At 44.8% G+C, this 22,904-nt stretch overlaps 1 protein-coding gene across 30 annotated transcripts in view; it reads right to left on the bottom strand.

Annotated features, from left to right (window-relative positions):
• Positions 1-22,904, bottom strand: part of clasp2 (cytoplasmic linker associated protein 2) — a 582,371-nt gene that overhangs the window by 478,558 nt on the left and 80,909 nt on the right. For all 30 annotated transcript variants that reach the window (XM_038809903.1, XM_038809905.1, XM_038809907.1 and 27 more), the window contains exons 4-6: positions 17,493-17,584; positions 14,982-15,057; positions 9,998-10,095 (exon numbers count right to left, since the gene is read on the bottom strand). In XM_038809903.1, the coding sequence (XP_038665831.1) occupies positions 9,998-10,095; positions 14,982-15,057; positions 17,493-17,584 (266 nt within the window). The remainder of the gene's footprint in view (positions 1-9,997; positions 10,096-14,981; positions 15,058-17,492; positions 17,585-22,904) is intronic.

The raw sequence follows: 22,904 nt of genomic DNA, 5'->3' as shown, positions 1-22,904 counted from the left end.
GACATAGGTAGGAAAGGAGACAAGGATGTCAGGCAGGCCTTTAGGGAGCTAGGATGGAAGCTCAGAGCGAGAACAAACAGAGTTGTTATCTCTGGGTTGTTGCCCGTGCCACGTGATAGTGAGATGAGGAATAGGGAGAGAGAGCAATTAAACACGTGGCTACAGGGATGGTGCAGGCAGGAGGGATTCAGATTTCTGGATAACTGGGGCTCTTTCTGGGGAAGGTGGGACCTCTATAGACAGGATGGTCTACATCTGAACCTGAGGGGCACCAATATCCTGGGGGGGAGATTTGTTAGTGCTCTTTAGGGGGGTTTAAACTAATTCAGCAGGGGCATGGGAACCTGGATTGTAGTTTTGGGGTACGGGAGATTGAGAGTATAGAGGTCAGGAGCACAGATTTGACTTCGCAGGAGGGTGCCAGTGTTCAGGTAGGTGGTTTGAAGTGTGTCTACTTCAATGCCAGGAGTATACGAAATAAGGTAGGGGAACTGGCAGCATGGGTTGGTACCTGGGACTTCGATGTTGTGGCCATTTCAGAGACATGGATAGAGCAGGGACAGGAATGGTTGTTGCAGGTTCCGGGGTTTAGGTGTTTTAGTAAGCTCAGAGAAGGGGGCAAAAGAGGGGGAGGTGTGGCGCTGCTAGTCAAGGACAGTATTACGGTGGCGGAAAGGATGCTAGATGGGGACTCTTCTTCTGAGGTAGTATGGGCTGAGGTTAGAAACAGGAAAGGAGAGGTCACCCTGTTGGGAGTTTTCTATAGGCCACCTAATAGTTCTAGGGATGTAGAGGAAAGGATGGCGAAGATGATTCTGGAAAAGAGCGAAAGTAACAGGGTAGTTGTTATGGGAGACTTTAACTTTCCAAATATTGACTGGAAAAGATATAGTTCGAGTACATTAGATGGGTCGGTCTTTGTACAATGTGTGCAGGAGGGTTTCCTGACACAATATGCTGACAGGCCAACAAGAGGCGAGGCCACATTGGATTTGGTTTTGGGTAATGAACCAGGCCAGGTGTTAGATCTGGAGGTAGGTGAGCACTTGGAAACAGTGACCACAATTTGGTGACCTTTACGTTAGTGATGGAAAGGGATAAGTATACCCCGCAGGGCAAGAGTTATAGCTGGGGGAAGGGCAATTATGATGCCATTAGACATGACTTAGGATGTGTAGGTTGGAGAAGTAGGCTGCAAGGGTTGGGCACACTGGATATGTGGAGCTTGTTCAAGGAACAGCTATTGCATGTTCTTGATAAGTACGTACCAGTCAGGCAGGGAGGAAGGGGTCGAGCGAGGGAACCGTGGTTTACCAAAGAAGTGGAATCTCTTGTTAAGAGGAAGAAGGAGGCCTATGTGAAGATGAGGCGTGAAGTTTCAGTTGGGACACTTGATAGTTACAAGGAAGCGAGGAAGGATCTAAAGAGAGAGCTAAGACGAGTAAGGAGGGGACATGAGAAGTCTTTGGCAGGTAGGATCAAGGAAAACCCAAAAGCTTTCTATAGGTATGTCAGGAATAAAAGAATGACTAGGGTAAGAGTAGGGCCAGTCAAGGACAGTGGTGGGAAGTTGTGTGTGGAGGCTGAGGAGATAAGCGAGATACTAAATGAATACTTTTCGTCAGTATTCACTCAGGAAAAAGATAATATTGTGGAGGAGAATGCTGAGACCCAGGCTATTAGAATAGATGGCATTGAGGTGCATAGGGAAGAAGTGTTGGCAATTCTGGACAAGGTGAAAATAGATAAGTCCCCGGGGCCTGATGGGATTTATCCTAGGATTCTCTGGGAAGCCAGGGAAGAGATTGCTGAGCCTTTGGCTTTGATTTTTAGGTCATCATTGGCTACAGGAATAGTGCCAGAGGACTGGAGGATAGCAAATGTGGTCCCTTTGTTCAAGAAGGGGAGTAGAGATAACCCCGGTAACTATAGGCCGGTGAGCCTAACGTCTGTGGTGGGTAAAGTCTTGGAGAGGATTATAAAAGATACGATTTATAATCATCTAGATAGGAATAATATGATTAGGGATAGTCAGCATGGTTTTGTGAAGGGTAGGTCATGCCTCACAAACCTTATCGAGTTCTTTGAGAAGGTGACTGAACAGGTAGACGAGGGTAGAGCAGTTGATGTGGTGTATATGGATTTCAGTAAAGCGTTTGATAAGGTTCCCCACGGTCGGCTATTGCAGAAAATACGGAGGCTGGGGATTGAGGGTGATTTAGAGATGTGGATCAGAAATTGGCTAGTTGAAAGAAGACAGAGAGTGGTAGTTGATGGGAAATGTTCAGAATGGAGTTCAGTTACGAGTGGCGTACCACAAGGATCTGTTCTGGGGCCGTTGCTGTTTGTCATTTTTATAAATGACCTAGAGGAGGGCGCAGAAGGATGGGTGAGTAAATTTGCAGATGACACTAAAGTCGGTGGAGTTGTAGACAGTGCGGAAGGATGTTGCAGGTTACAGAGGGACATAGATAAGCTGCAGAGCTGGGCTGAGAGGTGGCAAATGGAGTTTAATGTGGAGAAGTATGAGGTGATTCACTTTGGAAAGAAAAATAGGAATGCGGAATATTTGGCTAATGGTAAAATTCTTGGTAGTGTGGATGAGCAGAGGGATCTCGGTGTCCATGTACATAGATCCCTGAAAGTTGCCACCCAGGTTGATAGGGTTGTGAAGAAGGCCTATGGTGTGTTGGCCTTTATTGGTAGAGGGATTGAGTTCCGGAGCCATGAGGTCATGTTGCAGTTGTACAAAACTCTAGTACGGCCGCATTTGGAGTATTGCGCACAGTTCTGGTCGCCTCATTATAGGAAGGACGTGGAAGCTTTGGAACGGGTGCAGAGGAGATTTACCAGGATGTTGCCTGGTATGGAGGGAAAATCTTATGAGGAAAGGCTGATGGACTTGAGGTTGTTTTCGTTAGAGAGAAGAAGGTTAAGAGGTGACTTAATAGAGGCATACAAAATGATCAGAGGGTTAGATAGGGTGGACAGCGAGAGCCTTCTCCCGCGGATGGAGGTGGCTAGCACGAGGGGACATAGCCTTAAATTGAGGGGTAATAGATATAGGACAGAGGTCAGAGGTGGGTTTTTTACGCAAAGAGTGGTGAGGCCGTGGAATGCCCTACCTGCAACAGTAGTGAACTCGCCAACATTGAGGGCATTTAAAAGTTTATTGGGTAAGCATATGGATGATAAGGGCATAGTGTAGGTTAGATGGCCTTTAGTTTTTTTCCATGTCGGTGCAACATCGAGGGCCGAAGGGCCTGTACTGCGCTGTATCGTTCTATGTTCTAAAGATAAAGAGGTCAGTGAATAGCTCTAGAACGGGTGCAACTACGTTTTCTATAGGTTTTTTGGTGATATTTAATGAAATATTTACGTGGGGCTTTGGGGCATACAATCAAGATTTGCCCCGGGCATCACCAGACCTCTGCACGCCACTGATGGAGGTCCATAACAAAGATAACTATAGCGGCTCCCTGTCTGTCCCACTAAACACTTCCAGGACAGTGCCCTGTGCATGGGTATATACTGATGGTCACTGTAACTCCCTCTGGCTGTGAGCAGTGTCTGGCTGCACAGCTAAAACGTATTGCTCATAATGAATTGGCATTGTTAGTTATGTAAGCACTGCACAGCTCTCAAGTGGCTTTTTGTAGGTAGAGGTGCCAAGTCAAGGACAAGTTTTATTACCGAGCATTCCAATCAAACTGTGAGACCAGTCACTTTGTCTGAACCCTGGAGGCGTCAGCCCCACAGAGACAACAGCCAACAGCCAAACACTCAGGAGCTGGGCTTCCCTACCAGGGATTACCCCTCAGCAAGAGGCTGAGTATGTAGATGGTAGGGGATATCTGAGCACGGTCTCCCTAATGTTCTCGGCAAGGGTCTGGAGTCCAAGGGCTCCTGCGGTGGTCAGGGGTGCATGTGCAGGGTGGGGTCACCCAGAACAACCGGCTCATTGGATATCATCTCGAGGTGTAGCCACCTGGGGTGGCCACTGCCCAACACAAAATGGAAGATTGCAAGGAATGCAGGGAAAATGGACATGTTGTAAAGCAAGCAGCTTGCAAAGCGATTGTATATTGGGATGACTGCAGAAACCAATTTTGACTGTTGCAGAAACCAGACAGCACTGTGAAAAGAAACCAGTTGACATACTAATGAGGCGATACCGGGCGATCCCCAGACACAATGGAAACAAGTTAAACACAGATCGATAAATTCAATGGAAGGCCAGACCCTTCGGCGCCAGAGAAGCCCAAAACAATAAGTCCCAAGAACCGCCCCAGTGACCGAGGAACTGCCCCATGATTGGGGGGTTCAAACATAATCGATTGGGAAGAGACCCAATCGATTCCAAGCAGGTAAAGGAGTCCGCCCAAAGGGGCGCGGATCCCCTGGGACCTATAAACGGCAGGTCCCACACATGGTTCAGTCTCCTGATCCAGCCTTCGGACAGCAGCCACCAACAAGTAAGTGCCTCCCAACGACCGCTACCAGAGATAGGCACTCCTGACCCCTTTTTAATTGATACCAACCTGAAGTCTGCAGACCAGAGCAGAGCAAGAGGCCTTGTTCCCTGACCCAGCAGTTCCTTCGAGATAAGTATTAATTATTTAGCGGTAGGAATAAGTTTAATCCTTTTAGCGTGTGCATGGGTAGTTATTATAATTGTATTATAATAAACTCAGTTGTTTGGACTTACTAATTGGTGTACGGTTTTATTGCTTTGAACTTCACCTTGAAGCTTGTGGCGGTGTCTTAACGGCACCTGGCGACTCCAGAGCTTAGAACAGAAACAGAGCCAAATTGAGTGTTAAGCACACTCACCCAGAAGTCAGAACAGAGGGAAGATGGAATACACAAGGGTGGGGGAGGGTTTGGGGGTCTGAAGGTCCTGGAGTGGAAGCCATAATGGATTGCCGGTCTCTTCTCGTCTCAAACTCCTTACAGATATCACAAGATGGATGGCATTGTAGACCCCGCAGCGGCAACCCTTGCGGTGCTGGCAGCAGTCCAGGCGGCCAGATGCCGGAAAAGGCGGTGACAGCAGCGTGAACACAGGCTCGAGGCTACACATCCTTGTGGACTTGGCACCCTGTGGAGGAGGAGAATACCCACTCCTGGTGGCCGTAACAGTTACCGCAACCCTGATATGGGTTCATTCCAGGGCTCAGGACTTGTGCGGCATATCCCAAACTACAGCCCACAAATGCACCCACAAAGTCACTGATGCCGGTTTACCCAGATAGCTGATTATATAAACTTGGAGGTGGACCAAGCCAATCGAGACGCCCAGGCAGCAGGATTCTCCATCCTCGTCGGGATGCCCCAGGTCCAGGGAGTAACTGGTGCATACACCGGGGAAACAGGAAGGAGTTCCACTTATTGAATGTTCAACATGTGTGCGACCACTGCCTTCAGAACTTACATGTGTGCACACTTTCCAGGAAGCGTGCATGACACCTACATCCTGGCACATTCAAAGGCCCCCAGCGTCTTTGAGGACCACTGCAGGATGATGGGTTAGCTCTTGGGGGAATAAGGGTACCTGCTGAGGTCCTGGCTGATGACACCAGTACGGAGGCCAGAGACCCGTTACAATATGGTCCATTCATGCTGTAATTGAATGGCACATCAGACTTCTCAAAATGCAGCTCTGATGCCTGGGCCACTCTGGTGGTGCACAGCAGTACACGCCTCAGAGGGTCTCCCGCTTCGTGGCCCGGATCCAACTGATGGCGGTTTTGCGAGACAAAGGACAGGAAGGACCATTTTTTGTGATATGCACAACTCACTGGAACATGTCATCATAGAATTATTGAATTATAGAATTTACAGTGCAGAAGGAGACCATTTGGCTCATCGAGTCTGCACCAGCCCTCGAAAAGAGCATCCTACCTAAAAACACACCTCCACCCCATCTCCGTAACCCAGTAGCCCCAGCTAAACTTTTTTGGACAATTTGGCCAATCCACCTAACCTGCACATCTTTTGACTGTGGGAGGAAACCGGAACACCGAGAGGAAACCCACCCGGACACGGAGAAAGTGAAAACTCGGCACAGACAGTGACCCAAGCTGGGAATCAAGCCTGGGGCCCTGGAGCGGTGAAGCATCTGTGCTAATCACTGTGCTATCGGGCTACCCTGAGTAAAGGGGCAGTGGATCCCCATCTCCGTAGCGCAGGCCAACTTTGTTGTCGGTGACCTCTCTATCCTCGGGCATCCTCACAACCTCCAGGACCCTTTCCAGGTGGTGAGGTCGCTGATGTCGGTCACCCCACCACCCATTTGGACCCTTTCCCGCCTATTATGTGCCAACTTTCCCTACAGGGACAAAGAGAGGGCATTGTGAGCCGTAAGCGTTATTCATCAAGGGGTATCTATGGCGGGCGACATGTGTGGTCACCACTGCTGTACATGGGTGGGTTGTGCTGGTGGGAGCCAGGGTGTGGGCGCGGGATCATGCTGGGGGGGAGAAGGGGTGGCGGGACCAATGCCAGGGGACCAGTGTCAACTTACCTGTGCGGCGAGGGCAGCATGTGGCACAGTGGTTAGCACTGGAAATACGGTACTGAGGATCCGGGTTCGAATCCCAGCCGTGGGTCACTGTCGGTGTTGAGTTCGCAAATTCTCCCCGTGTCTGTGTGGGTTTCACCCCCACAACCCAAAGATGTGCAGGTTAGGTGGATTGGCCAAGCTAAATTGCTCCTGAATTGGAAAAAGAAATACTTGGATACTCTAAATTTTTATATTTTTTTTAAACTTACCCGTGGAGGTCATTGGTCTCCATCCAACATTGGACAGCAGTTCTCCTGGTCACGCTGCCCAAACTGGCAGCTGCTGCCACTGCCTCTTAGGCGGCACAAGTGGCCCTGCGGCTGATCCTCCGACCCCCTCGGGGGAACAGGATGTCCCGTCTCAACTCCATGGCGTGCAACAGCATGGTTAGGTCAGTGTCTCCGAAACATGGAGCAAGTCTCCGTGATACCACGGCTGTGTGCTGTCGTGGACTGTGTTTAGAGGGAGCGGTTTATGTGCTACTCCCCCTGGTTAGCGAGGAGCTGGCAGCGTAGTCCAGATGAATCAGTTGGCAGGACAGCCATTTCCGCCGTGAAGCCCATGGGGGATCATTTCCAATCCTAATTGATGTTAAATACCTGCCGCAGTCTCGTCGGTTTGGCTGTCGAGAAGCAGCCGGCAAATCACACCCACTACCGCACTTAGTGCTTCTCCCATTACATTGCGCCCCCAGTCTCTTGCCAATCACAAATGCACCAGGTTGAAAAATATAAGATAAAGCTTATTAAGTACAGAATATTTCAAATGCATTTTCCCCTGATTTTTCATATGTTTCTTCAGTTTCTACTTTCTTCTTCTAATGCATCACACATGACATGGTGCACCATTCTAATTATGAAATCAATTGGTTCAACATTATTCCATTGAAAACTATGTTGCAATGGTTGGGACTAGCGTTAAAATATGCAAATTTTAATGCCAATATGAAATTATCACGTTTAACCATTGCTCAAGGTCAAGACCACAATAGCTTCGCAGGGCAGTAATGGAGAGGCAAGAGGGAAAAAAGACTGTCTTGCTAATTGGCCCAAAATATCTATCACCTGTACCATTCTCTGTAATATACCACAACAGTTGAATTATTCCATGAAAAGTATGAATGGAACCCCTTCGCTGCTGGCCATTAATTATGAATCAGAATTCACTTGCACTTCAATCGGTGATAATGAAAGCAATAATAAAGAAAAGACCAATTGTATTTAATGCAGAGCAGCAAGACAAATTTGATAAACTATAAATCAAGGCAAAATGGAAAATCAATGCAAAAGATGGGACTTGAGGCAAACTGCATAATTGTTTTCGGACATATAACCCGAGATGCATGCAAGTGCATGCAGAAAATGTTAGGTTGCACATTTAAAAAGAGAAATTACCCCTTTTTGTCTGCAGACAATCCTTGTGATATCGCAAATGAATTGAACAGATTTTTTAAACCAGCTTTAGAATGAGAAATTAGTGGAACATGTAATTTTGCAGTACGCTTCACTTTGTGGTTCAGAAGGATCTTGTGTAACCATCAACAAATTGAAGGTAAAGAAGCAAAGTGAGTGAATCCAGTAAGCATATGCAATTTAGGGCAGAGAGGTCTAGTGATGTGATACATTTTTATAGAATGGCTGAGGAAAGGCAATTTAAAATAAAGGATAAAATTCTAAAGGTGGTGCAGGTCCAGAGACACCTGGGAATAAATACATGCACACAAATTGTTGAAGATAAGGGTTGAGAAAGTGGTTTAAAAAAAAGGAAGCATGTCGAACATTTATAAAACACTGGTGCAGCCTCAACTATAATAATTTTTATTGTCACAAGTAGGCTTACTGGAATGGTGTGTCCAATTCTGTGTACTATACTTGGAGAAGGGGCAGAGAAATTCACATTAATGGTTACAACAATGAAGGACTTCAGTTAAGTAAATAATCTGGAGAATCAGAAAAGGCCATTTGATAGAGGGTTCAAAGTATTTAGGCAGAGCAGGTAGAAACTGATCCCATTGGCTAGAGGGTCAAGAACCAAAAAGCATCAATCTGAAGCAAAAAGAGTGACATGAAGAAAATTATTATTACACCAGGTGTTTAGGACTGGAATGCATTCTCTGCAACTATGGTGGAGACAGATTCAATTAGCAAATTTTCATTTGAAAGCGTTAAGCACCTGACCAGAGAAAATTTGCAAGGCTTCAAGGCAAAGCGCAAGGGAGTGGGACTAGATTTTACTTAGAGCCAGCAGAAACATGGCCATCTTTTGTGCTGTAGCCATTCGCTGATTCCATAAATTTCCTGAGAATGAGGGAAAGGCTCATTATTACATGTGCAAAAAAGGTACACAGATTGAATTCCTAGTGTAATTCAGCTAAATTACTTGTCTTTCATCAGGTAGTCTGCTGGTTATGTCAAAGAATCATACCACAAAATGCATGTCTTATTTGCAGAAAGAGAATTGGATAAATATTTGAAGGAGAAGAAATTGCAAGGATTTTGGGAGACTGGGGAAGTAATACTAACTGGATTACTCTTCACAAGAGCTGGTGCAGACATGATGAGCCAAACAACCTCCTGCGTTGTATAATTCTATGATTCTAAGATACGACCATGAAGCATTTCAGTTGAAATTTTGGAAACGATTTTACAATTGCTCAATTTGTGTTTTAATGGTAACCTTCTACACTGATCTACTTCAATGCACTACATGTAACTTTAAGGTCATAGGTTTCCTTAAACGCATGCAGTTAAAGTTATTTACGACATCACAGTATTTTTCTATCATCAATATCTTTTCAGCTCAAAACCTAGGACACTGTGATGCCAATGGGCTTCAACTTTACAGCATATCATTTATGCACTTATCTGAACTACCTTGAGAAACAAGGTCAATATATTATAATAATGCCTAATGTATTTCCAACAAGTCAGTTCAATACTTGAATTATTGCAATTTAATCAGGTGTCAACATTTTGCATTATTTTTAAATATATATGCAGCGACTGATTAACTGATGAAACATTTAAGTTTCAGAGCTTGAAATTGTCACAACTTATAGGGCAATATATTACAGAACAGCTTCAGTAAATATCATTGAAGCACATTGATGCACAATCAATGACTACTAAAGCGAGGTTGTAGGACAACTGAAGGTTTTAATAAGCTAGATGTTTCCCCCAGCAGCTCAGGTACAGAAAGGAAGCTGCTGGGGCGGCATGGGCTCTTATACCCGCCTTGCAGGGCGGAGCTACCATACAGGTTCGACCAATGGAAAGCATACATTATCTACCAATGGTGTTCCAGCATTACTAGGTACCGTAATACCTCTACACAGACTACCACACTCATAAACTGAAGTTTTCAAATGTGTTCAACCTGCACAATTTGTAGTCTAAAATGACTGATCATCATTAATTCATTCAAATAATTTACCGTGCCTGCGGGACTCCCTTTTTGTTGAGGTCAGCTCGCACTTTCTCCCCAACATGACGATAAATTTCCACCATAGCATTCATGGCTGTATCCCTGACCTGTGGAGATGCAATGGAAATCCATTATTTTATGTTCAACCAAGAGGAATGGCAGCATGGTGAGGGTGGGTTGAGGTGAAAGAGGTAGGATGAATTGAAAAGGCGGTCAGTGATCAGACATGAATGCAATATGACTCATTAAACTACACAGTGGCATACTTTGAACAATAAATACCAAGCAAGTTACCAGCACACTCATTTAAGTTGTGATATTTATACTGGAGTACAATGACAATGCGGCAACTGGCCCCAGTCCTCCTTGGTTCAGGCCAGATTTTTTTTTTTTTTTTAAATGACAAAGCATTCGCTGTTCCAAATGCAACCATTTGCAAAGAACAAAATAGGTTATATAGTAATGTTGGTGAGCTGAAAAGCGAACTAATACTCAATGTCAGGACATACCTACAAAGAAGAGCTATAGTGAGGTCATGAAAGCCAGCTGCTATATGCAAAGTGCTCAGGAGATGCAGTACAATGCCATGAGAAAAAAAAACTTGGGTGCCGTCTACAAATCTGGAGGTATTACATTTTGTTCCCTCATCTAAAATCAATAATATATATTGTGAATAGCTGGGGTCCAAGCACCGGTCCAGTGGTACCCCACTGGTCACTGCCTGCCAATTTGAAAAAGACACATTAATTTCTACTCTGTTTTCTGTCTACCAAAAACCTATCTCTGTCTTCAAAACACTCAAGAGATTTGGCCTCCACAGCCTACTGCGACAAGGAGCTCCACAGATTCACCACCCTCTGGCTGAAGAAATTCCTCCTTATCTCGGTTTTAAAGGATCATCCCTTTAGGTTGAGATGGTGTCTCTGCTTCTAGTTTTTCCTGCAGTGGAAACATCTTCTCCACATCCACTCTATCCAGGCCTCATAGTATCCTGTAAGTTTCAATAAGGTCCCCACTTATTCTTCCAAACACCAACGAGTACAGACCCAGAGTCCTCAATCATTCATCATACGACAAGCTTTTCATTCCAGGGATCATTCCTGTGAACCTCCTCTGGACCCTTTCCAAGGCCAGCATATCCTTCCTTAGATGCGGGGCCCAAAACTGCTCACAGTACTCCAAATGGGGTCTGACCAGAGTCTTATACAGCCTCAGAAGTACATCCCTGGTCTTGTATTTGAGCCCTCTCAATGAATGCTAAACCTGCATTTGCGTTCCTAACTGCAGACTTGACCTGCACATTAGCCTTAAGAGAATCGTGAACAAGGACTCCCAAGTCCCTTTGTGATTCTGATTTCCTTAGCATCTTCCCATTTAGAAAAGAGTCTATGCCCCCATTTCTCCTTCCAAAGTTCAAAACCTCACACTTTTCCACATTGTATTCCATCTGCCACTTCTTTGCACACACGGCAAACCTGTCCAAGTCCTTCTGCAGCCTGCCTTAGAACATAGAACAGTACAGCACAGAACAGGCCCTTTGGCCCTCGATGTTGTGCCGAGCAATGATCACCCTACTCAAACCCACGTATCCACCCTATACCCGTAACCCAACAACCCCCCCTTAACCTTACTTTTTAGGACACTACGGGCAATTTAGCATGGCCAATCCACCTAACCCGCACATCTTTGGACTGTTTTTCCGCCTTCTTCCTCAATACTACCTGCCCCTCTACAGAGCTTTGTATCATCTGCCAACTTAGCAACAGTGCCTTCAGTTTCTTCTTCTAGATCATTAATGTATATTGTGAAAAGTTGTAGTCCCAGCACAGACCCCTGAGGCACACCACTGGTCACCGGTTGCCATCCTGAAAAAGACCCCTTTATCCCCACTCTCTGCCTTCTGCCAGTCAGCCAATCCTCTATCCATGCCAGGATCTTACCCTTAACACCATGGGCTTTTAACTTATTTAACAGCCTCCGAGGCACCTTGTCAAAGACCTTCTGGAATTCTAAATAAATCACATCCACTGGTGCTCCTTTGTCTAACTTCCTCAAAGAACTGTAACAGATTTGTCAGACATGACATCCACTTGGCAAAGCTGTGCTGACTCAGTCCTATTTAATCATGCACTTCCAACTACTCAGTGATCTCATCTTTAATAATAGAGTCTAAAATCTTACCAATGGCCGAAGTCAGACTAACTAGCCCATAATATCCCATCTTCTGCCTCAAGTCAAGTCTGCGGATTGAGCACACTACCGAGGTTGACGCTTCATTGCAGCACTTTGGGCATTAAACAGAAGTCTCATGATCAAGTGGAGGTAATAGACCACAATTTCAGAGGAGAACAGGGAATTCTCCCGGTGTCCAGGCCACAAGGTTGGTGGCGGCATCAAGAGACCCTGGAAACAGAGGGTGACATTCGTCAGCCTTGTTGAGTCTTCAGATGACTCAAGAGCCTGTATCCATAATTTCTTCTGCAGTGGGGGCACGCTGTTGCATGAGGGAGTAGAATTCACAGCACCTGATTGGTTTCCCTCGCCTTTCTCTGCCACAAGGCTTTCCTCTCCTTTCTCTACCATAACCGTTCTGCCTTGCTCTAAAGTCGCTGAGCATTGAAACGGCTTAGAAACATACATAGAAAATAGGAGGTCATTCGGCTATTCAGCCCTTCCAAGCTGCTCCGCCACTCATTCTGATCATGACTGATCATAAGGTTCAATACCCTAATCACGCCCTCCCCCATATCACTTTAGCCTCAAGAGCTATATCTAATTCCTTCTTGAAATTACACAACATTGTGGCCTCAAAAACTTTTTGTGATAGTGCATTCCACAGATTCACCACTCTGCGTGAAGAAAGTTCTCCTCAGCTCAGTCCTAAAAGATTTAACCCTTATTCTCAAACTATGACCCCCAAGTCTGGACTGCCCTACCATCAGTAACATTCTTTCTGAATCTACCCTGTCTAATCCTGTTAGAATTTTGTAAGTTTCTATGAGAACCCCTCGCACTCTTCTAAACTCCAATGAATATAATCCTTAACCGACTTGGTCTCTCTCCATATGTCATTATCACCAATGCAGGAATAAACATGGTAAACCTTCGCTGCACTCCCTCTATAGCTAGAACATCCTTCCTTAGATAAAGGACACCAAAATGCAAATAATGCTCGCGTGTGGTCTCACCAACACCATAATGTAGTAAAACATCCTTATTCCTATACTAAAATCCTCTCGCTATGAAAACTTGTGCCTTGATGGACCAGGTGGAGTCAAGTCGAGATGTCCACACCCTTCTCCTACTAATCAGTGGTATTAATACTTCCATGCTTCACAGCAGCCTTGAACATCTCCTTACCTTTTCCTCTGGCCACCCCTAGAGCATTTGCCAACAGAGAGCTAGGAGAAGAGAACCAGCCGAGGGAAGTGGTTCCAGACATCCTGATGCAATGGATCGTCCATCAAAGTTAGTTCCCCAAAAGGTGGGATCAGTGCTGGTAGATATAGGTTCATGGAGGATGCAACTGTTGGACCAGTGGTCCTCCCATTTGATCCCAGGATTTGACTCGAGCACTGCTGATGGAAGCTCTCAAGGATCTTAACATGGCATTGATCTACAGTCCAGGTTTCACTATAGTAGATGATGTGTGGAAGGTGGTCAACGCAATAGCTTAATAAACCAGGACCCCTGTTGACTTCCAACGGTCCTACTGTCAAAGGCATGTCGGCGCAGCATGAAGGAGGCAGCACTGGAAAATCGACTCAGCGCTGGACTTCCTCATAGACGGTAGCCCCTTGGGAGAGGTAGCTGCCACGATATGGGAAGTGCTGCACAGGGAGGGAATGACAAGAGCTCAGGGCAGTGATAGGCAACCAAAGCTATTGAGTGAGCCATATTAGTAGCCCTTCTTCATCTCAGTGGGCCACAAGATTGAAATTAGACTTGTTCACTGACCATTAACCAATGAATAAGTTTACATACATTTAATATACAAATTTATGAATTATAGAAAATGCTTAATCATTTATATATTGATGTAACTATCAATTTCAAATGTTAAAACCAAAAGAAATATTTACATTTTTGGACGCAGAATGCACAACTTTCACAGTCAATGTGTGTGCAATCAGCAGACACGTCACTGGCCCTTGTTTTAAGCTGCGCATTACATCAATCATGGTGGTAGGAAAAAAATCATCAGAACAGAATCATCAGAATGTAGCAACCCTGCATGTGGACGACAGTGAATAAAATGTTTCGTGGGTCGCATCCAGAACCCTGATGAGCCACAGTTTTCCCACCAGTGGCTGAGGGCCTTGAAAGCTCAAAGCACAGCTACCAATAGTGGAGTGATAAAATTGGGTTGACTTTCAAGCTGCACATCACCACAGTGACACATACAGTATAACAAATGCATTTCATGCAAAATAAATTTTCCCATCTTTCATGGTCAGTATCATACGATATTCAATGCAGAATGCAAAACAGACCAAATTGCTGAGCTTTCCTAAATTGTATGTCAATTTGCATTAGACTAGACTATTCCATACTTACTCCATGAAATAAATCCATTTGAAGAAACATGATCATTAGCAAAATATCTTTGAGCAGTTGGCTTTGGTACACTTTAATTATTGGTTGAGGATATAAATTTAGAATTAATGGCGCCATTATTGTGCCATAATTTCAGTGTATATAATACCAAGTTACCACATCTCACCTGCATGGTACAAACATATAACGTCCAATAGTGTATTATCAATACCTAATTCAATTTCACATTCTTGATGCACAAAACAGAGCACTATTTTTAACACAAGATTGGTGTCAGCATAAAAGTGCAGTTACAAGCAAATCATCTTGTAGAGGGTGTCACAAAAGGTGTATCGGAAATTGTTACAAATGAATTACACTTTATTATATTGCCGATTTGTGTCACCGTATCCAGTTTTGTTTGGTATGGTGAACTCTTGAGAAATCATAAACATACCTGGCTATTTGGATCCCCGAATAGGTTGCATATGTGTGGTACTATTTTGCTTAATGTTAATGGTTGTGGCCCATAACTGCAATAAAAAGATTTAGTTGACTTAATTGCATTGCAATATTAAGAACAAAAATTACACATAGCACATTACCTCTGCTCCAATCCATTTTATGATGGATTCTGCTACACAATCCAAGTAGGTAAAACTGACGTGCATTTTAACCAAAAGTATTTTAAGCATACTCATTTAAAAGAAACTTGAATTTTCATCAGTAATTATGAACTTCTTACATATTCCTCAAAATTTCTCAATTTAAACTAAACTTATTTTTAAAAACTTGTCAGTGGGAGAACATTTTGGTGTTAGTGACCATAACGCAATAAGGTTTAGGGTAGTTATGGACAAAGACAAGGACAGACTGAAAATAATGGATTTTAATATGAGAAGACAAAATCTGGCCAAAGTGGACTGGGAGCAGCTACTTGCAGGAAAATACACATCAGAGCAGTGGGAGTCATTCAAAAAGGAAGCAGAGAGTGCATAATATGTTCCCAAAAAGGTAAAGGGTGGGACCAAAAATGTACGGAGAGCCCTGGATGTCAAGGGAGGTTTATGGTAGATACAGTACAGCAGGCTCAAAACGGTGGATGCCCTAGAGCTCAAAACTTAGTGGAACATAGAAAGTGCAGGGACTTGCTCAAAAAGGAAATTAGAAGAAAAAAGAGGGCATGAAAAAACAATGGTGGGCAAAATAAATGAAAATCCCAAGGTGTTTTATGAGAATATTGAGGCAAAGAGGGTAACCAGGGAAAGAGTTAGGCATCTGTGTTCACTATTGGGAAGGATGATTATAGGTATAGAAATCAGGGAGGAGGAAACTAGGTGTTTGAGGTTCTAGTAGGCTTAAAAGTAGATAAATCCCCCGACCTAGATGACATGTACCCCGGCTGCTGTGTGAGGCAAGGGAGGAGATTGCAGGCACTCGGACAGTCATTTTCAAATCCATTTTAGCTACAGGAGAGGTGCCAAAGGACAGGAGGACAGCTAATATGGTACCATTATTCAAGATGGGAAATAAAAACCAGGTAACTACAGGCCAGTCTAACATCAGTGATAGTGAAATTCTTGGAAAACATTCTGAGGGACAGAATTAATCTCCACTTTGACAGACAAGGATTAATCAAGGATATTCAGCGTTGCATTCTGAGGGGGAGATCATATCTAACAAATGTAACCAAAATTTTCAAGGATATCACTAGGCGTGTAGATGCAAGTAGTGCAGTTGGTGTTGTCTCCATGGACTTTAGTTATTGACTAGATGCCTCATGGGAGGCTGATCAAGTTGGGAAGAGCCAATGGAATCCAGGGCATTTTGACAAATTGGATCCAAAATTGGCTCAGTGGCAGGAAGCAGACGGTGATGGTCAAAGATTGTTTTGTGACTAGATCCCTGAAGGCAGCGGGAGTGGTAGAAAAGGTGGTAAAGAAGGCATATGGATACTTACCTTTCTTAGCCGAGGCATAGAATGCAAAAGCAGGGGGGTAATGATAGAACTGTATAAAACACTCATTAGGCCACAGCTAGAGTAGATTGTGCAGTTCTGGTCGTCACACTACAGGAAGGATGTGATTGCAGTGGAGAGGATGCAGAGAAGATTCACCAGTATGTTGCCTAGACTGGAGCGTTTCAGCTATGAAGAGAAGCTGGTTAGGCTGGGAGGAGAGACTCGATTGAAGTGCACAAAATTATGACGGACATAGATAGGAAAAAACCTTTCCCCTTGGAAGAGAAGGCAATAACCAGGGGCATAGATTTAAAGGGGATTTGAGAAAAAACGTCTTCACTCAGAGGGCGGTGAGATTCTAGACCTCACTGCCTGAAAGGGTGGCAGAAACAGAAATACTATAACATGTACGCAGGATTCAGATAATCGCTCAAAACACTATAGCATACAAGGCTATTGACCAAGTGCTGAAAAATGGGATTAGAATCAATCGGTGCTTGATGGCCGGTGCAGGCATGATGAGCTGAAGGGCCTCTTCCTGTGAGTAACTTTGAATTCTGAATTATGAAGGGAAGTAAAGAGCGGAAAGAAATTAAAATTTTGCAATGTGATAGTCAGCACACTGAATATGGACAATGCAGGGAAAATTCACCATAAATTACTTCGTCACAGATGGGTTACTATATTTATTGACAAAGTAAACACAAAGTCCAACATTTACCACTTGCTTCAAACGCTCAAAAATCAGGATGGCACTGAAACATGATTTTAATCATACTTACCATTGAAAAATTAGGCCTGGAATAAGCCTACTCGAAAGCAAGCATAATCAGGTACTCCATTTTTAATGGGCAAAGAGCTCTACAAGAAAATTGTTTTTGCTAACATGTAACTTAATATTTATTCCAGAAGTAGACTGCGAATCATTTTGCACGGTAAAATGGTCGAATGAATTCAAACATGTTACATTAACAAGTCACAATAGTGAAACAAGTACTTCTGACTTACATGTTCAGTGTAGTGATCAGGCACAGGCAGACTCCTTCACGTGTCCGAAAGTTCTTGTGTTTAAACCCTGAAGATAATCGTTCCCAAACATACTGAAAAAAAGGTTTGTTGTAATATCATACAAAAGCCACATCAAATATTAGTTTTTCACAATACAATCTTCACAACATTGGAGCGAGCAAACTCAGAGTGATCAGTTTTGTTCTGGATCTCTAGATATCGTAACTTTGAAAAGTAAATCAAAACTTCCTGTTAATAGCTGTAAGACTAACATGAAAAGGTATCATGTTTTCACAGAATCACTACAGTGCAGGAGGTCATTCGGCCCAGCGAGCGTGCACCGGCCCTTGGAAAGAGCACTAATGAACCCATGTCCCTGCTGCCGTATCAGTGCTACCCACTGTGCCACCCTGATGTTTACTGTAACAAAACACTAAAAACAATATTTACTAAATACTTAGTACGCAACTTATACATCAACCACAGAATAGAATACTCATTTTGTTATTTTTAGCATGCCCAAGACATTACATTTCATAGATATAATTACACTGTCATTTAAGCAGGTATACAATTCCCTCAAAATCAGTCTAAAGTGATTCTTAACTCCCAAGGGATGACTTTCTCAGCCTGCAATGGAGACTCCAGAACTGTCCTTCACAACAAGATTATTCATGGAGATCCTCCCTCAAGCACAAACTAGGTTAATCTTCTAAGATCCCTTTAATTACTCAGAATTGTGTTTTTGTTGTTACTCGAGATTCCACGCGCATGACAGTGCAGTGAACTATTAAGATTTTCAGATTCTCGTTGATCTCTCTCAGCCTCGGACCCAGGTAGTTGAACTGTGTCTGCGTTTTCAGGGATGTCTGAGAAATCCTTCCTCTTTCCAAGGCCATTTCCATGGCAACATCACATGGGCCTTATATCCAGGGAGAAATGCTGATTAGGTATACTTCAGAGCCCAATTATTCATCATCTTGGAATTAAAATAGACATTCTAAAACATAAATGCTTACAACCCAACATTCACATCACTTTTCCGGGAGTTTGGAGACGGACAGTCCGTCCATTACTCGTACACAGGCTGCTGTCATTGTGGTGTAACCACATTGCACCTTCACCTAGTAAAACAATCTGGGCCTCCTGGTTTAGCTCACTGGGCTAAATCGCTGGCTTTTAAAGCAGACCAGCAGCACGGTTCGATTCCCGTACCAGCCTCCCCGGACGAGCGCCGGAATGTGGCGACTAGGGGCTTTTCACAGTAACTTCATTGAAGCCTACTCGTGACAATAAGCGATTTTCATTTTATTTCATTTAATCTCTAATAACCAACCCACCTAGGCTTGAAGAAGTGTCACATGACTCCCTTCATTTTACCTTGAATTAAAGATCAGTCCCAAATCATTAAATTCTGAGAAACCTCAAATGTCACACTTGGCAGAACATCTCCATTCAGTCCATGAGCATGACCTCAAGCATCTGGTCACCAGCCATTGTAATTGTCTGCATGATTCACACTCTGAACTTTACTGTAATTGCAATTACCACACAGCCATGGTCCTTTAGTTTTGAAAATAGGACTTCTGAATTTGGATTTAGATTTTGTTTATTGTCACGTGTACCGAGGTACAGCGAAAAGTATTTTTCTGCGAGCAGCTCAACAGATCATTAAAAGAAAAGGAAATAAATAAAATTCATAATAGGGTAACACAAGATACACAATGTAATTACATAACACCGGCACCAGGTGAAGCGTACAGGGGAATAGTGCTACCAAGGTTAGTCCATAAGAGGGTCGTTTAGGAGTCTGGTTACAGCAGTGAAGAAGCTGTTTTTGAGTCTGGAGCTGTGAGGCAGCAGTGCTAACCACTATGTCCCCATACCAAACAAGCTACTTAAAATGGAAGACCCCTTCCAAAGCAAAGGTGAGAAAGAAAACAAGACATTCAAGGGAATGTGAAGAGAGGAACATTTCCTATCCCATCAAAACTCGTCACCATCAGGGCAGCACAGTGGCGCAGTGGGTTAGTGCTGCTGCCTCACGGCGCCGAGGTCCCAGGTCCGATCCCTCTCCGGGTCACTGTCCGTGAGGAGTGTGTGCACATTCTCCCCGTGTTTCCGTGGTTTTTGGCCCCACAACCCAAAGATGTGCAGGATAAGTGAATTGGCCACGCTTAATTGCCCCTTAATTGGAAAAAATGGAATTGGGTATTCTAAATTTTAAAAAAAGAAGAAAAAAAAACCATCTAAAGAAGAAACGTTAAAAGGCAAAGTTCCGGATATCGAAACAATGAGTGGCACAGAGAGACCCACCCAAAACTCCCTTGAAAACATACAGTGGGCGAAGTAGAACAGGCAACTGCAAAATTATTGCAAGGGACACTGAGCATCAAAGACTTCAGTAGAGAAAAAAACTGCACTCCCTCCATCTCTCCCTTTCGGAAAAAGTGTTTGCCACCCGGTTTGAGAAGAAACCCTCTAGCGCAGTGAGAACTCAAATAATAGCAACATCATCTACATATGACCACATCTAAAAACCAGCCAATCTCAATCGGCTGCAATGTTTAAAATCTATACCTAATGGAAAATCAACAGGCAATTAACTGTATATTCCTTTAACCTATTTGTACGTGTTGGGTTGGAGGGGGGGAGGAAAGAAGAAGAGAGCAGAAATTTGTTCTTTCTTTGATCTAAGAAAATCTTGTTTCATTGGCTCCATATTGCTCATGACATAAATAGTGAAATACTTTTGGACTTGGAAATGGCATATCCTTGTGAAAAGGAAACTTAAACCTTTGTTGTGATCAACCGAGGCGGTTGAATAGACGGGAGCCAGTTAACACTTTCTCATCTGGTCATAAGACAATAAATCTCAATGAATGCAAGCAACAGTACCTTACCTTTCAACCAGAAACTTGTACAGTTTTTTTTAATGTAAACGTTTCATTGAGGTATTTGTGATTTTGTAAGAATAACAGAAGAAATAGTGTACATACAAATATAAACATAATGCAAAGGCCATCTTCCTCCCTCACAGGTCCCACCTTTCTTATACACTAAACTAAACTAACACCCCCCCCCCCCCCCCCCTCCCCCAGCCCCCTTCTCTGCTGACGATTAATTTTCTCTAAAGATGTCAATGAACAGCTGCTACCTCTGGACGAACCCTGACATTAACCCTCTCAGGGCAAACTTGATTTTTTTTCCAGACAGAGAAAGCCAGCCATGTCAGTAAGCCAGGTCTCTGACTTCGGGGGCTTTGAGTCCCTCCAAGCTAATAGTATCCGTCTCCGGTCTAACAGGGAGGCAAAGGCCAGAACGTCTGCCTCTTCCTCCTCCTGGATTCCCGGATCTTCCGACACTCCGAAAATCGCCAACTCGGGACTCGGTGCCACACTTGTTTTTAATACCTTGGACATGACATCCGCAAACCCCTGCCAGAATCCCTGAAGCTTCGGGCATGCCCAGAACATATGAACATTGTTTGCTGGTCCTCCCGCACACCTTGCACACCTGTCTTCTATCCGAAGGAACCTGCTCATCAGGGCCGCTGTCATGTGTGCCCGGTGAACGACCTTAAATTGTATCAAGTTAACTCGACACAACGCATGCGCCCAGAGGCCATCCTAGATCTCTCCTCCTAACTACTCTTCCCATTTGTGTTTCAGCTCCTCGGTCTGCCTTTCCTCTCACCCCACGAGTTCTTTATAGATGTCCGAAACTCTCCCCTCTCCCACCCATACTCTGGAAACTACCCTATCCTGTATTCCCCTTGGTGATAGGAGTGGGAAGGTTGAGACCTGCCTGCGTAGGAAGTCCTGCACCCGCAGGTACCCAAACTCATTCCCTCCAGTCAATTCGAATTTCTCCTCCAACTCCCTCAGGCTTGGAAAGCTCCCCTCTATGAACAGATCTCCCATCCTCTCGACCCCTGCTCCTTGCCATCTCCGAAACCGTCCATTCAGCCTCCCAGGGGCAAACCAATGATTATTGCAGATTGGAGACCAAAACAGATGCTCCCTCTGCTCCCACATGTTTCCTCCATTGCCCCCAGACTTTCAGGGCCACTACCACCACAGGGCTGGTGGAGTACCGTGCTGGCAGGAACGGCAGAGGCGCCGTTACCAATTCCCCAAACTCGTGCCCTTACATGATGCCGCCTCTACTCTCTCCCACACCGATCACCCCCACCCACTTCCTAATCATGGCTGTTTGCCGCCCAACAGTAATTGCTAAAATTCGGCAGTGCCAACCCGCCCTCCCTTGGCTATGCTCCAGCATCCCCTTTTTTTACTGACGGCGTCTTGCCCGCCCATTCAAAGCCAGAGATCACCTTGTTTACCCGTTTAAAAAAAGGCACGTCGAGTAAAAATGGGGAGACACTGAAAAACAAACAGGAATCTCGGGAGGACCGTCATTTTCACTGACTGTACCCTCCCAGCCAGTGATAGCGGGAGCATGTCCCACCATCGGAAATCTTCCTTCATTTGGTCCAACAGTCTCGTCAAATTTAGCTTATGTAGCCCTTCCCATTCCTGTGCCACCTAGATGCCTAGATACCGAAAGCTTCCCCCTACCACTCTAAACGGCAACTCCCCCAGTCGCCTCTCTTGCCCCCTTGCCTGGATCGCGAACATCTCACTTTTCCCCATGTACAATTTATAACCCGAAAACCGGCCGAATTCCCCCAGAATCCTCATAATTTCTCCCATCCCCTCTAGTGGGTCAGAAACATATAGGAGCAGGTCACCTGCGTAGAGTGAGACTCAGTGCTCCACCCCTACCTGAACCAGCCCAAGGCTTTCAGCACGATTGCCGACGGCTCTATGGCCAGCACAAACAGCAGTGGGGAGAGGGGGCATCCTTGCCTCATCCCCCGGTGCAACCTAAAATACCCAATGTCAACATATTCGTCTGTACACTTGCCACAGGCGCCTGATACAGCAGTCGATGAAACCCGTCCAAATCCAAACCGCCCCAGCACCTCCCACAGATCGGTCCATTCCACCTGATCAAAGGCCTTCTCTGCGTCCATTGCAACCATTACCGCTACGTCCCTACCCTCTGGGGACATCATGATCACATTCAACAGTCTTCTAACGTTGGCCGCCAACTGCCTGCCCTTAACAAATTCCGTCTGGTCCTCCTCAATCACATCCGGAATGCAGTCTTCGATCCTAGAGGACACGATTTTGGCCAACAGTTTGGCGTCAACGTTTAATAAGGTGATCCGTCTGTAGGATCTGCATAGCTCCGGGACCTTCTGCCGCTTCAAGATCAGCGAGATCGTGGCCTGTGACATTGTCGGGGGAAGCACCCCTCCCTCCCGTGCCTCATTAAATGGCCTCATCAACAGCGACCCCAGCATCCCAGAAAACTTTTTATAAAACTCCACTGGGTACCCGTCCG

This window comes from Scyliorhinus canicula, chromosome 10 (genome assembly GCF_902713615.1).
Source record: "Scyliorhinus canicula chromosome 10, sScyCan1.1, whole genome shotgun sequence".
Taxonomy (NCBI): Eukaryota; Metazoa; Chordata; class Chondrichthyes; order Carcharhiniformes; family Scyliorhinidae; genus Scyliorhinus; species Scyliorhinus canicula.
Note: the sequence above shows the minus strand (reverse complement) of the source record. Positions and strands in the feature narration are given on the sequence as shown.